At 39.6% G+C, this 16,842-nt stretch overlaps 1 protein-coding gene across 1 annotated transcript in view; it reads left to right on the plus strand.

Moving 5' to 3' along the window:
* Positions 1–11,718, plus strand: part of LOC127417341 (UPF0606 protein KIAA1549L-like) — a 198,615-nt gene extending 186,897 nt beyond the window's left edge. The window contains exons 21-22 of the mRNA XM_051657312.1: positions 495–646; positions 8,453–11,718. Of these exons, the coding sequence (XP_051513272.1) occupies positions 495–646; positions 8,453–8,737 (437 nt within the window). The 3' untranslated portion in view covers positions 8,738–11,718. The remainder of the gene's footprint in view (positions 1–494; positions 647–8,452) is intronic.
* The last annotated feature ends 5,124 nt before the right edge of the window (positions 11,719–16,842 follow it).

Raw genomic sequence — 16,842 nt, forward strand, 5'->3', positions numbered from 1 at the left:
CTACCATCAAAAATACACAAAAATGCCAAAATAAAAGCTTGATTAAAATGGATGCATGAAATGTGAAAAATATTATGTTTAATGCAATTAAATAATAATACTAAAGCAATATCTCACATCTGTGGTGTTCTGTTGTGCAGCACCTCATTTGACAAAAATATCTCCAATGTTTCAGATTGTGCTGTGAGGATTTTGTAGAAAATATTATGAAAATATTATGAATTAAAATAATTATAGTTTCATTTGATTGAAGTTTTAACAAATTCTTAAAAAAATGGTTAGACACAATTTCAGTGATACAATTGAATTAAACTTGAAAAAATAACCCTCGTGACATCTTGTGTGTCGTTATTACAACCGTGTGGCACATAAAATGTCCTGGAAATGTCCAGGAAAATTGTGCCTTGAAAAGAGTGGGAACCCTGCATAAGCTTCCCTAATAATATTATGTGTAAATATTTCAAATATACCCTAAACTTTTTTTTGGCCCACAGGAAATCCCATGACAGCAGTGTATGCCATTCCAGCCACTCGCCCTGGATACACGGGCTACTTCATCTCCACGCCGCCTTCATCCTATCACAGCCCGTCTTGGATGTCCTACCCGCCTGAGCCTGAGGACGTGCCTCCTCAGTGGGCCGAATCTGTAAGAACTCATTTACACATGACACAATCCTGGACACTGTCAGGTGCCCAATTCTGCTTCACAATCTGCATTGCATCCCAAGACCCCAATGCATGAACCATTAAGGCATTTTAAGTCATTTACATGGAATGACACAGAGAAATCTATACCTGAGAGATATCAGAAAATAGGTGTCCTGAAATATCACACCTGTCTCTGTGACAGCGCTATAAGCTCTGTAAACAGCAAACTAAAATGTTCTTCTTTTAGCCAATCAGAAGATTTTGTGACACTTTCTGCCTGTCAGTCATTTTGTGCATTCACAGGGCAGCCCATAAATGAAAAGGCGGGCGTCTCTAATTCAGTGTCCAACTGAAGTTCTAGAGCAGCTAACGTCATTTGGTGTGCCTATTTCAGTGCCTTTTTGCAGAACCAGTTTCATTTAGAAACCATTTTCTGAACTAAATTTATAGCTATGTAAGTGCTGTCAAAATACTTATACTACATACACTGAATATGTTGTTGTAATATATACTAGTTTTGGAATTGGTTTACTGTTTTAGTTTTATTATTTGCCTCAATTTACACCAGGGTAAATAGCCTTACCTTATTTTGAAAATGTAATTCTTTTTTAAATTTTTTTATTTGCACAGTCTTGGAATTTCATTAAAGATATTTATTAATTTGTGCATGTGATTAGTGCGTTTGTTTAGTTTAAAACTCCAATTCCGAAAAAAGTTAGGACAGTATGGAAAATACTAATAAAAACAAAAAGGAGTGATTTGTAAATTCTATGTACTCTGTGCTATATTGAAAGCTCCACAATCAATCAAATCAAAATCAAATCACTTTATTGTCACACAGCCATATACACAAGTGCAATGGTGTGTGAAATTCTTGGGTGCAGTTCCAATCAACATAGCAGTCGTGACAGTGATGAGACATATACCAATTTACAATAACATCAAATTAACACAACACAATTTAAACATCTGTTATACACATAATTACACTCAACAATATACAAATAATAACATACACTGTACAGTATACAATACGCTGTTTTTGTTTTTGTTTTTTGTTTTTTTTTGTTTTTTACTATATAGATACACATTATTAAATAAAAATTAAAATATATATATAAAAAAAAAGTATATATATATATATATATATATATATATATAAATGTACGGTATTGTACTGTATTGACATTCAGGCTGTCGGTTGATAGTCAGTTGTTAAGAGAGACATAATATAATAATAATAATATAATTTATGACAGTCCGGTGTGAGATATAAGAGTAAGGGTAGTAAAGTGCAATGCTGATGTATATTGATCATGAGAGATCAAGAGTTCAGAAGTCTGATTGCTTGGGGGAAGAAGCTGTCATGGAGTCGGCTGGTGCGGGTCCTGATGCTGCGATACCGCCTACCTGATGGTAGCAGTGAGAACAGCCCATGGCTCGGGTGGCTGGAGTCTCTGATGATCCTCCGAGCTTTTTTCACACACCGCCTTGTATATATTTCCTGGAGGGAGGGAAGCTCACCTCCGATGATGTGTTTGGCAGTTCGCACCACCCTTTGCAGTGCTTTGCGGTTGTGGGCGGTGCTATTGCCATACCAGGCGGAGATACAGCCAGTCAGGATGCTCTCTACAGTGCAGGTGTAGAACCGTGTGAGGATGTGACGGTTCATTCCAAACTTCCTCAGCCGTCTCGGGAAGAAGAGGCGCTGATGAGCCTTCTTCACAACGACTTCAGTGTGGACGGACCATGTGAGTTCCTCAGTGATGTGGACACCCAGGAACTTGAAGCTGCTGACTCTCTCCACTGGTGCTCCATTGATGGTGATTGGACTGTGTTCTCTGTCTTTTCTTCTGAAGTCCACCACAAGCTCCTTTGTCTTACTGACGTTGAGGGAGAGGTTGTGCTCCTGACACCAGTGTGTCAGAGTGTGCACCTCCTCTCTGTAGGCTGTTTCATCATTGTCAGTGATCAGACCTACCACCGTCGTGTCATCAGCAAACTTAATGATGGCATTGGAGCTATGTGTTGCCACACAGTCATGTGTGTACAAGGAATACAGTAGTGGGCTGAGAACACAGCCCTGTGGGGCTCCAGTGTTGAGGGTCAGTGATGAGGAGATGTTGCTGCCTATTCTAACCACCTGGCGTCTGCATGACAGGAAGTCCAGGATCCAGCTGCACAGCGAGCTGTTTAAGCCCAGAGCCCGGAGTTTCTCATCTAGCTTGGAGGGCACTATGGTGTTGAATGCTGAGCTGTAGTCTACAAACAACATTCTCACATAAGTGTCCTTTTTTTCCAGGTGGGAGAGAGCAGTGTGTATTGTAGATGCAATGGCATCATCAGTGGAGCGGTTGTTGCGGTATGCAAACTGCAGCGGGTCAAGATTGAGTGGCAAGACAGAGCAGATGTAATCTCTGATTAGTCTCTCAAAATATTTGCTGATGATGGGGGTCAGAGCAACAGGACGCCAGTCATTTAAACAAGTTATTTTTGATTGTTTTGGAACAGGCACAATGGTGGATGTTTTAAAGCATGTGGGGACTACAGACAAAGAGAGGGAAAGGTTGAAAATGTCCGTAAAAACACGAGCCAGCTGGTTCGCGCACGCTCTGATGACGCGGCCCGGAATGCCGTCTGGGCCCGCGGCTTTGCGGATATTCACCCATCGGAAGGATCGGGTTACATCCGCTACAGAGACAGAGAGTGAACTTACCTTTGTAGCTTCGGCCGCGAGAGCTCTCTCCGCGAGGGCGGTGTTATTTCCCTCGAAACGAGCATAAAAAGTATTTAGCTCATCCGGTAGAGAGGCAGCGGTGTTCATGGCGGAGTTTTTATTCCCTTTAAAGTCCGTGATGATGTTAATTCCCTGCCACATGCTTCTAGAGTTGGTGGCGTTAAACTGTCCTTCAATCTTGCTCCTATACTGGCGTTTTGCTGTTTTGATAGTTTTTCGGAGGGCATAACTGGCTTGTTTATGCTCCTCTGCGTTCCCGGAATTAAAAGCGGAGGTCCGCACATTAAGTGCCGCGCGAACATCGCTATTGATCCACGGCTTCTGATTCGGATAGATCCGTATTGTCCTGGTCGGAATCACTTCCTCTACGCACGTTCTGATGAAACACATTACGCTATCAGCGTAAAGCTCGATGTCGTCATCAGAGGCGGACCGGAACATTCCCAGTCCGTGTGATCAAAACAGTCTTGTAGCATAGAGTCTGATTGGTCCGACCAGCAGTGGATCGTTCTGAGGGTGGGTGCTTCCTGTTTCAGTTTCTGCCTGTAAGCGGGCAGAAGCAGAATGGAAGAGTGGTCCGATTTGCCAAATGGTGGGCGGGGGAGGGATTTGTAGCCATCCCGGAACGGAGAGTAGCAATGATCCAAAACCCGGTCCCCTCGTGTGTTGAAACTAATGTGCTGGTGATATTTTGGTGCGACTGATTTTAAACTGGCTTTATTAAAGTCCCCGGTCACAATGAACGCGGCCTCAGGGTGCGCGGTTTCTTGCTTACTTATACTCCCATACAGTTCCTTGAGTGCCCGGTCTGTGTCGGCTTGTGGGGGAATGTACACAGCAGTGATAATGACCGCTGTGAATTCCCTCGGTAGCCAGAATGGTCGACACAGAAGCATAAGAAATTCCAGATCAGGAGAACAGAAAGACTTGATGGAATGTACGTTCCTCTGATCACACCAGGATTTGTTGATCATAAAACATACACCACCTCCTAGTTTTACCTGAGAGGTCTTTCGCTCTGTCTGCTCGGTGCATGGAGAACCCCGCGGGTTCAATGGCTGAGTCTGGAATCTCCGCAGACATCCAAGTTTCTGTTAGGCAGATAATGCAGCAGTCCCTCGTCTCTCGTTGGAAAGAGATCCGCGCTTTCAGCTCGCAGAGCTTGTTATCCAGAGACTGAACATTTGCCAGTAGAATAGTGGGTAGCGGGGGTCGATTTGCACGGCGTCTTACTCTGATGAGAACCCCGGCTCTGTTTCCCCTTTTCCTCCTGCGTTTCCGCGGCCGTGCTGCCCAGACAAAGGGCTCCGCTTGCGTGTTTGTAAACAGCGGGTCGGCATTGAGGAATGTGAAGTCCGGTTTTCAGTGTGAGATCGCTGAACCAATGTCCAAAAGTGTTTGTCTGTCGTAGACAATAAGGCAGACAACATCCAAGACAAAAAACATAAGAATTGTAAACAAAACAAACAAAACATTGCTATGTTGTGTCGGAGCTCGCAACGCAGCAGCCATACTCGGTGCCATCTTGACCTCTCAACAACACATTATTTGATATACCTACATAAAAAATAAAAAAATACACTCATTTCAAATCGGATGATTGCAACATGCTCTAAAAAATTTGAGACGGGGGCAATTTAAGACTAATAACAATCTGGTGAGTTAAAATTAAAAGGGGATGTGAAACAGGAGATGTTAAACAGGTGAGGCAGTCGTGTTATATAAGGAGACACCGAAAAAAGGCTAGTCCTTTAACCCTTTCATACGTGCATGGCCCCCACAGAGGAGCGTCACACATATGTGTTTCTGCAACAGCCAGTTACGTTACAAGCTGCCAGATTCAAATAGGCTTTTGCACTGACACGGCTGCACTGTTCAAGCGCCTGTAATTATATTTGCACAAACAGTTACTCATACAGTCTTTTCAAGCACATGATATGCTTATTTTATATTACAAACAGCCAAATTGTCACCAAAGTACCATGATAACAGTTCACAGCTTGTATATGCAAAGCCATCACATCTAAACGTGATCTTCCCATGCATGCAGCACGTCTGGTTATTAGGCAAGGCAAGTTTATTTATATAGCACATTTCATACACAATGGCAATTCAAAGTGCTTTACATATACATTTTAAAAAGTTATATAAAAATAAAATAAAAAGAATAAAATAGCATAAAAATCAGGAGATCAGGTATTAAGAGCAAGACTTCAGCGAATTGAAAAAGCAGAGAACATGAAATGATCTAAATCATTATTGAATTTCTTTTCCTTATTAGATGCAGATGCGGTTTTCATTCACACAAACAGCAACTCAAACAGTCTTTTCAGGCATATGATAAATGTGTTTTATGAAACAGACAGCCAAACTATCACAAAAGCACAACAATAACAGTTTAAAACTCGGATACTCACAGTGAACACATACTTAATGCGGCTGCCCGATGCACGCAGCCACGTCTGTTTACATTAGCATTTGTCACACACACACACACACGTTGGTGCAGCTATCCTTGTGAGGACTCTCCATAGACATAATGATTTTTATACTGTACAAACTATAGATTATATCCCCTAACCCTACCCCTAAACCTAACCCTCACAAAACACTTTCTGCATTTTTACATTTTCAAAAAAACATTGTTTAGTATGATTAAGCGATTTAAATTATGGGGACATTAGAAATGTCCTCATAAACCACATTTATAGCATAATACCCTTGTAATTACCAGTTTGTAACCTAAAAAAAAAGTCCTCGTAAACCACTTAAACCTGCCCACACACACACACACACACACACAATGTCTGAGATGTCAAACAGGCAAACTGTATTGTTGATATTATTTGTTCATTTATTTTAATGCTATATTTAAAACAAATACAGCACAGCTGACAAAACCCATTTGTTCATATTTTTACTATAGTATATACAGTATTTAAAAAAAAATTATTTAGGGGAATTTAGACCCTACTCATGAAAAGGTTAAGAGCAAGAATGTGTCGAGGCTTTCCAATTTCTTAACAGATGCGTCAGCAAATAACCCGGCGCTTTGAGAACAATGATCCTCAAAGAAATATTGGAAGGATTTGGGGCATATCACCCTCTACAGTGCTCAATATAGTTATATATTCAAGAAATCTGGTCAAATCTCAGTGCGCAAAGGGGAAGGCTTAAAACCACTTATGAATGCGCATGATCTCTGATCCCTGAGACGTTACTGTCTTAAAAATCATCATGCATCTGTAATGGATATCATGACATGGGCTCGGAATACTTCGGTAAATCTTTGTCAGTCAACAGCATTCACCACTGCATCCACAAATGCAAGTTAAGCTTTATTATGCAAAGGAGAAGCCATACATCAACACTGTCCAGAAGTGCCACAGACTTCTCTGGGCTCATTCTCATCGGAGATGGAAAGTAGAACAGTGGAATCGTGTTTTGTGGTCCGACGAATCCACATTTCAAAAGGTTTTGGAAAAAACAGCCTTCGTGTACTCTGGGCGAAAGAGAAAAAGGACCATCCGAGCTGATCTCAGCATAAGGTCTAAAAGCCAGTTTCTGTCATGATATGGAGGTGTGTCAGTGCCCATGGCATTGGTAACTTGCACATCTGTGAGGGCACCTTTAAGGCAGAAATACAGTATGTGTATAAATTTTGTAGCAACATATCCTGTCATCCAGATGCCATCTTTTCCAGGGACGTCCCTGTATTATCCAGCAGGACAACACCAAACCACATACTGCCTGGATTACAAGTGCATGGCTGCATAAGCAGAGAGTGCAGGTTCTAGATTGACCTGCCTGCAGTCCTGATCTGTCTCCATCCGAGAATGTGTGGTGCAATATGAAGCGCAAAATAAGGCAACGAAGGCCCCATACAATTGCTCAAATGAAGACCTGCATAATGGATGAATGGGTGTCTTCAGTGCCCAAACACTTAAGTGTTAAGAATTGGTGATGTTACGCAGTGGGGAACTCTCAACTGTCCCAACTTTTTTGGAGCATGTAGCAATCATATGATTTGTAATTAGTGTATATTAAAAAATCAAATTAAAATAAATATTACTTCACAAGGTAAAACATCAAATAATGAATTTTTGTAGTGCATTTAATATAGGGTGATAATATATATTAATATATATACAGTATATATGGTCAATTAAAAATTAAAATTTGAATGCATAATTAAAATCTCGATATGTCCAAGTGTGATTATTAAACTGCAAAAGGCTGCAATTTAATTAAATATATAATCTGTATGTGCTGCGTGATTAAAAATTAGTGTGTGAAGCCGGATGCTTGTACACTGAAAACACCTTAACATGAGCATCACGTACTCTAGGTGTGTGTATGTGTGTAGTAGATGACAGTCAGCAGAGCGTTGTGAAGCGTGCAGCACATTCAGACTATATATATATATATATATATATATATATTATTTTTTTTTATGAAATCATAGCTTTTTGGGGTTTACTAATCATACATTTTGATAATTAAATGTAATTAAATATGGAATAAAAAAAAAATAAAATAAAAAACCTCCAATAACGAGAATTTTAATGACTTCCCATGTGTTTTTGCTTAAATATTACAACCGTGTTGCACATAAAATGTCCTAGAAAATTGTGCCTTAAAAACAGTTAGAACCCTGACATCTCGTGCGCTAAAACCAAGTCACCTAAAGGCATACGTAATGTCTCATAATGACTTAAATTTTGGTTTGTTCCTCATTTAAAACTATTGTATGTCTTCAGAAGACTTGGAAAATAACGCAAGTCATATGGACTATTTTTAACGGCGGTTTTTTTTTTTTTTTTTTTTTTTTACAGCTGTAGCCACTATGAACTGTTGTTGTATGGAAAACACCTGTAGGGAACATTTTTCCAAAAAAACATAACAGCATATGGGTTTGGAACAACATGAGGGTGGGTAAATAATGACAAAAAAAAAAAAAGATTAATTTGCATTTTTGCACCAACGGTTCCTTTAACTAGAAAAATACACTTCAGAAGACTGTCTTTTGCATAGCTTTCATTAAAGTTTACCTGGTATTTCTTTCAGGTGCCCTTACCGGGCTATGCAGAGGCCTTTCCTCACCCCCACTATCCTCAGGGCAGCCCGCTCCTGTGGCATCACAGCCAGGCCATGTCTGCTCAGGGCGGTCCAGACCACCGGCCCTCCTCATCCACAGCAGCTTCCCAGCAGAGTCTAACTGAGCCTGGGGATCCGATCAGCCCTGACACCCCTCTCAGCAGCCTTTCCACCTCAGCCCTGGTCCAAGCCATCCGCGATGAGGTGGCCAAACTGGCCAAGAAGCAAGCAGACATGTTGGAGTTCCAGGTGTAGAGCTTCCCTGCTGAAAAAAAACATTAGCTGGTTTTCTGGTCTTAGCTGTTTTAAGATGGTATCCAGCCTGTTCAAGCTTGTGCTCAGGTGGATTAGCTGGTCTCCCAGCCTGACAGCTAAAAAGCACTCAAAAACCCTCTAAAACCAGTCTTACCAGTATGGGAGACAAGCTAAGACCAGCTAACCAGCTTAGATGTTTTTGTTTTTTTTCTTATTTCAGCAGGGTTTCCGGTGGTTTATTGAACCAGCTGCACTGCGACGAGACTCAGAGATTAATGCATTTATGACTTCTGTGCAAATTAGACTCCTGATTATATTTAACTGGATACTTTAATTTATTCAATTTAATTTTGTCTGCTGTTTATTAAGGTTTTGTGTGCTTCTTTTAGTATGTATCATTGTAGTATAACATTAATATTTAATTCAAGTTTTCAATTGGACAAGAAGAAAGTTTCCTTTGTAGAAATGTCAGAAATAACTCAAATTGGCTTGAAAAAGTATCCGGCTCCCGAGTCCCCGTGCTCATTAAATCAGTACCACTGGGGGGAGCTATGTTAACAAAAACTTAAGTTCATTATTTCATAAAACAAAGGTAAATACGTTCACATTTACATAAATACAAATTCATATCCATAAATCCATTCAATAGTACTAAGCCCCTATGGGAAATGATGGTGGGAAAATATGAGTAGGGAGGGAAATAATTATTGATGCTTTTGCGTTCGCTCGCAAAACTTCTACGTTCATCCAAGAAACATTTGCGTTCTCTCACAATTCTAATGTTCTTGCAAGAGACTCTCAGATATGCATTCCCACAACTGAATGCTCTGCGGTCTGTACTTTGTGAAATTACTGTCATGTAAGAAGAGTGAGAAGATACAGCGACTCTTTCTGTATTGCGTCATTACACCAGCAGGTGGCGAAAAGTCTTAATAGTTAACACAGTCTAAATGTAAATGGTAACATAATAGTGGTCATTTAGTTTAAAACACTAACACTATGTTCCAAATGGCATAAATGATGGGTGTGACTCAATCAGCTCCCTAGTTCAGTAGTTAGGAGGACACTGGTCAGGGAGTCGGCCATTTCTAGGGCTGTCCCAATCACAGAATTGTTCCAGTGCACGGAAATGTTTGCTCCCTGAAAACTCCCAGAATGCACGGTTAAAACCAGGGAACATCTTTGTTATCTTGTTCTAGGTTCCCTTACTGTAACGGTCATCATTTCTTCTGAAGTCTTTCAAGTCGTTACAGGATGAGCGTAAGTGCAAATATATGATGCCAAAGCCTTATTTTCAATTTAACAATTGTCTTTCATCCATAATGTCCATGAAAGGAAAACAATCTTTGAAATATTACAGTTGTTAGAAAAAGATTAAAAATACACTCCTTGGGGGCCAGGGTAGCTCAGCAATTAAAGACCCTGTCTACCACACCTGGAGTCGCAAGTTCAGATCCAGTCAGGCTTCCTAAGCAACCAATTGGCCCGGTTGCTAGGGTGGGTAGAGTCACATTGAGGTAACTCCCTCGTTGTCACTATAATGTGGTTCTCACTCTCGGTGGGGTGTGTGGTGAGTTGTGCGTGGATGCCGTGGAGAATAGCACGAGCCTCCACACGTGCTAGGTCTCCGCGGTAACGCACTCAACCAGCCACGTGATAAGATGCGCAGATTGACTGTCTCAGACACGGAGGCAGCTGAGATTCTTCCTCTGCCACCCAGATTGAGGCGAGTCACTACGCAACCATGAGGACCTAGAGCGCATTGGGAATTGGGCATGCCAAATTGGGGAGAAAAGGAGAGGAAAAAAAATGCACTCCTAATTAATTTCTTAATTTATGTCATTTATTTTTCAAAATAACACTGTATGTTTTAATATCTACCTCAAAAAAACACACAACAGTGTCATTTATACAGCGATGTTGCTGATTAATAACAGGTGCGTTTGAATGAGCACAGCCTTGTTATCGTGTCGCAGGTGATTGTGTCATAAAGTCCCGATGTTCAGTGGATCGAGTTTGTTCACGATATACTGATTCACGACAAAGGAAGCTCGGGAGCGGATTGAGACACAGGGGATGTCTTCACAGGGCACTTAAGAGAGAACATTCATAGTAGCAAAGCTCCAGTGTTGTTGGACATGAGTTCCAGCAAATTTTAGGCCTTATGGAGGGGGAAACACCACCATCACCACCACAATAATAACAACAACAATAAGCATAATAGTAATAATAAGTATATACAGTTACCATGTTTACCATCATGTTCGTTATGCTCAGTACTATTTAATGGATTTATGAATATGAATTTGTATTAATTTTGTGAATATGTATTCAAATTTAAATGTATTTATAATTTCAGAATATTACTTTTTAAAATGCATTATTCATAATCCTCAAAAATTGCTTGAAATAAAATGGTCATAACATCCACTAGAAAACCTGGTATGGTAATTATTCACAGTTATAAATTGCAACAATATCAAAACAAGCAATATCAGTCATTTTGTTTGTGCGTAAAATGATGTCTACACTAGACGTGACCAGAAATGTTGTGTTGTCTTGGGTTTGTCTACCAAGGTGTTCTAATATACCTAGAGTTCTCTATCCATTAGCATTTCCATTCATTGCAGTTGCTCTTCTGGTGCTTGCAGCCCTGGAAGTTTGTGACAGTGATGCTGCCTTTTTTGCCACAAAGACACCTTTTTGTTTTTTTGTTTTTTTTAAAAGAGTCAGATGCTATTTACACTCCAGTCCAAATTGTGTCAGATAATATTTGCACCCATATTTAAATACTAACATAAAGTATGGGCATCACTGCAGTGTGTTTCTTGTGTTTATTTGGAGTCCCACAGACACACTACATTAACCCCTACCACTAAACCTAACCCTAACTTTCCCATAGAAAAAATAATCTTGGTTCCCTATCTGTCACTCACTCGACGTTGTGTTGATGTAGTGACACTAGGGGTCACTCTTGGGAGCCCGAGACACCTCTGGTCTTTGATAAAAGGCCAGTGAAAATTGGCGAGTGATATTTGCATGCCACTCCTCCGGACATACAGGTATAAAAGGAGCTGGTATGCAACCACTCATTCAGATTTTCTCTTCGGAACTGAACGGTCATGCTCACTGAGCTGAATTCCCACGACTGTTCATTCACCTCTGCTGGATTTGACGGCACATTTCAGCAGCTTCTCCCCGCATCTGCACTGGTGCAATGCAGAGAATGCCCCTGGGCGCTTCGGCAGAAATAAGAGTATATTTCTCTAAAAGAGTATATTTCTCTAAAAGAGCAGCACACGTGGAACGTCTTTTTAAAGACGCGTCGGATTGTGTGTTATTCCTGGTTGCGCTCGTTATCTCTCGCCTTCTGACGGTCATGTTTGTAGTAACTCCTCCCCCGTTGGGTAGGATCTACTTTGATGACTCTCCACATGGTTGGAAAGACCATGTGATGTATTTTTCCACTTAAATAGCACACAGTAGTCTGCCCACCACACACCGCCAGTTCACGTAACACAGTTCAGCCAATTGTGGCGTTTCTTATAGGGACCCCTAGTGTCACTACATCGATCCTTTTCGATGTCCCTCCTGCCACAACGCTGAAACTACCTGCTGAAATGGCCGGACCTTATATCGGCTCCTCAGCATAAAACCTGGATGAGTGGTTGCATACCAGCTCCTTTTATACCCGCATGTCCGGGGGAGTGGCATGCAAATACCACTCGCCAATTTTCATTGGCCTTTTATCAAAGACCAGAGGTGTCTCGGGCTCCCAAGAGTGACCCCTAGTGTCACTACATCGACACAACGTCTCATTCCCTCCATCAGGGAATGGAGGTTACACAAGTAACCATGACATTTTACTACAGTAACCATAGTTTCACCATGGTATTTTGTTGTAATTTTACAGTAACCATAAAATTACCATAGTTTTATGATCACAATTTTACTGTAGTAACACCATGGTTAATTGCATTAAAACTATGGTTTCTGCCAAAAAAACATGGTTTCTACAATATTACTATAGTGAATACAGTGATGCAATCTTTAATTGCTGCCAATGGAGAAACGGGCTGATTTCGGAATGGCATACTACAATACTACTCTTTCTATTTTTACCATAGATAGATACAACAGAAATAGCAAGAGTATGTAGAGCGGCATTATGTAGATCCGACCTCAGACATGCTTTTTTCCTGCATAATTACGGCATCTACCAGTAGGGGCTAACAAAATCCACCAATGAGAAGATGTGGCGCAATGCACTCCATTTGGTGCTCATGTGTATTAGTCTCATTAGTTGTGATTTAGTTTTGATGCTTCGCGACACACCACTTGCATTAGGTGTAGAGATGGATCATTCATAAAGGAGCTTCATTCATCTAAGAGTTTAATTAATTTACGTAACCAATAGAAGGAATGATTTATTGCTCTAATAACTTGAGGTGTAACAGTATACCTTGTAACAGTGTTCTGGTGCTAAATGGTGGAGTTAAATGTGAAACAGCTTTATAATAATTTTCCTTTTTGCTCTTTTAAAACAATTTTTGTAAAATGTAACTCATTATGTGTTGGACATAAGGGCTTTCTTTAATATTGTAACATGAACTATGCTTGAGGTCTTAAAGGTGCACTCAGTAATTTTTTTAGTATGTGTATTTTTGAAAAAAAAAATAATAATAATTTAATGATTTACAGTCACATGAGATGAAGACTCTTGTCATATCAGTTTTAAAAAAGCTGCTTTTTTCTGTGTATGGTGCTGAGTGCACATTGAGTGTCACCATGTTGAGATCATGTGACCAGCTGAATATTACTTGCTTTATCTCAATAATCCATTGTAATTGTACATTTTCACTTTCAGGATAAATTAATAATGGTTAACTGCAAAATTTTATTTTTACAATGACATTGGTAACTAATGTCATTTTTGAGTGATGCTGCACCGCTAGGAGTCAGTTCAACATAAACAGAAATTTTACTGAGTGCACCTTTAAATTCTCACACATTTCATCTATTTCCTTCAAAACAACTTTTTGGTAGTTTGTGAGTTGGTTATGCATGGATCAAGATAAATGATTTGACTAACTCTCTGACGTGTACTGTTTAAAATGCACTTTATTCTTCACTTCTTCCCACATGATCTGAAACCTAGGCCACTAGTTTGATGATGGTCATTGTAATATCTCAAGAATAATCCAGTATTTTCATTAACAACTGATTGTTCTGCCCAAACAAAACTATAAGCAATCGACTTGTGCATGCTAACGCCGGGTTCACACATCATCCGTGAGCGGGGTGTGAGCTACGCATTTTCGTTTCAGCCACTGCAAGCATGAGTCACGAGGTGACGCGTCCCAGGCGTGGCAGTGAGCAGATAGTTTCGGCGTTGAGCCTATTTTTGCCATGCGGCTCATGCTGAGCTCAGCGGTTCTGGGTGCAGTACAACACTAAATAATCAGGAGATTATAGAAAAGACACAAAAGCAAGTCAAAATTATTCAAACCGAAACTAGTACACTACAATTTATATGTCTGCATGCAAGTAAACTCAATAAAATAACTTGAAGGAAAGAATTAGTAAACTGCTGGATCTTTTGCCGTTCTATGTATATAGGTGTACAGTGTAGACACAACATTAACCAATCACCAAGTGTGCTGATAAAGATGAACTGCACGTGTGCCCGCTGTTGTCCTTGAAGCAGCAATAACCTCATTTTATTATGACCTTATTAAAAACTTTTTTTTTGCCATAGGACCCCATAGATAACTTTATTTTCTGCACAGATGCACTGCTGTTTCTCGCGGAAGAGACACGGCCAATGTGAATGTCCAACTCGACTGCCGCTCACGTCTCGCTCACACCCAGTTTACGGAGGATGTGTGAACGCGGCATAATAGTATCATGAAGTGGCTACTGATGTGATAATATGAGTGTAAACAGTTTTTGTGCTTCGACTGTATGTAAATTAAGTTTTATTGGACCTACTGTATGTATCAAGCGGCCACAGTAAGACATTCTGCTTGTATTCCTTACAGTTTATTTAATTTATTTGTGCATTTTTACATAAATATACTTAATCTTAATTCTGATTTGGAACCAATATCTAATAAGAGCACTATCAAGAAATGGGTTTGAGCCATTTATGATTATAATTAAAATGATAGTTCACTCAAAAATTATCATTCTCTCATAATTTACTCATGCATCTCAAACTCATATGACTCTTCTGCACCAAGGAGATTGCATATGTCAAGATTTATAGTGAAAAAGGACTTCTTACCCCAAAACCACCGATCATATAGCTTCAAGAGATTCTTAATCCATTGGATTAAACCACTGGAGTTGTATGGATTATTTTTGCCTTTATGTCATTTTGGAGCTAGGAAGTTTTGGATGCCACTGACTTGCATTGTATGGACAACAACACCTCATACATTCTTCAAAATATCTTTGTTTGTATTCCACAGAATAAAAAAGGAAGTCAAACAAGTTTGAGCCGCAGGAGAGTGAGTAAATGAGAGAGTTCATTTTTGGGTGAACTATCACTTTAATTTCATATGAAAAATGAGAATAGAATGAATGAATTTTTTATATATATATATAGAAGATCTCTTGAAACTTGCTGTCCAGCTTTATTTTGTTCCCAGCATCTGTTTCCTTGCTTCACAAAACAGACTTCAGGAAATTATCTGAAGAAAAAAAGGAAAAAAAAAAAAAAAAAAAATAGAACAGATGTATCCAGAAGAGGTGTAAACTGTAAGGGTGATAAAATATTAAAAGATAATGCATTAGGGAACAATACTGTATATCAAAACAAGTGGTATCTGTAACCAAATACTGCTATATAATTTATCAGAACTAACTTCACCTTTAACCCAATGGTGTCGATTTTTTTTTTCTTTTTTTTTTTTTTCTGTTGAGACCACAAAAATCTGAATGGATTTGAGTCAGACTGGTAAAAAAAAAAAGCTGATTTTGTGTTTTTTATTATTATTATTATTATTATTTATGATTTTGCTTGTGAAGTGTGCCTGTGCTATTTCTTTATAAATAAGAAATAAAATAAATACCACTTTGTTTGATAGTTTTTTTTTTAATAAGTGTGGCCTTTCTATCTGTCTCTATAGCTATATGAATGGATCAATATATAGATTCTACTTATTATAACAAAGTGTTGTTAATTACATCTTGTGCTGTCGAAATGTTCTCCCAGTAGCAGGTGGAGCAGCTCCATTTCTTTGAGTCTGATGGCGAGCTCGCAGAAAGCATCATGTTCACTCCAGGTGTCGGCCGGCCCCGCGGGAGGCGCAAACTCGTCAAGCGGCTCATATTCGTGCGCGGCCAGTGTGCTGGTGTCAGCGGGCCACGGGTGCGGCTCAAAGTGCGTGTCTGGAGCGCTGCTGTGCTGTGAAAACAGCGTGCTCCACGTGTCGGCGATGCAGCTGTGCAAGTCGTGTAGAGATGGGAAGAATTCTGGCCCACTGGCCATCCTTTTCTCTGCTGATTTAGCGAACTCAGTGTGGGTAATGTGACGGTTTTTGTTTGAATTTAAAATGGTTTATCAACAGTTGCGTAGCAACCCTCAATTAAATAATTTTCATCGAATATTTTTCCCCAAGTCAATTAAACTTCCACGATTTTATTAACACTCGTTAATCACCTTGAACATGCCACAGTAGCGCTCACACTATGGGGTATGTTGTCACAGTGTTAAATATTTATTACAAAATTGTGACGTTTTGTCAAATATTTCGTGTCCCTGGAAAATAATGCAGATTTTAATGGGTTATTATGGAAATATTTTGTGTAGTTGTAACTTGTATTTCTGTTCATTTTGCATTCACTTAACAGTGAACAACACTATATTATAAAAAAGTGTGATGCCTAAATAAGCTTTTAAATAATGCCTTAAAATAATTAGGGGTTACACTTGAAATTAGTGGTCCGTTATTAATAGGTGATAGGAATTAATACAGGACAAATGAGTAGAGTGGTACTACATTAACACTTTAGTTACTACCTAATATGGTCATTTTTATTTGTATAACGCTTTTTACAACACACATCGTTTCAAAGCCGCTTTACAGAAAATCATGCAT

This window comes from Myxocyprinus asiaticus, chromosome 26 (assembly GCF_019703515.2).
Source record: "Myxocyprinus asiaticus isolate MX2 ecotype Aquarium Trade chromosome 26, UBuf_Myxa_2, whole genome shotgun sequence".
Taxonomy (NCBI): Eukaryota; Metazoa; Chordata; class Actinopteri; order Cypriniformes; family Catostomidae; genus Myxocyprinus; species Myxocyprinus asiaticus.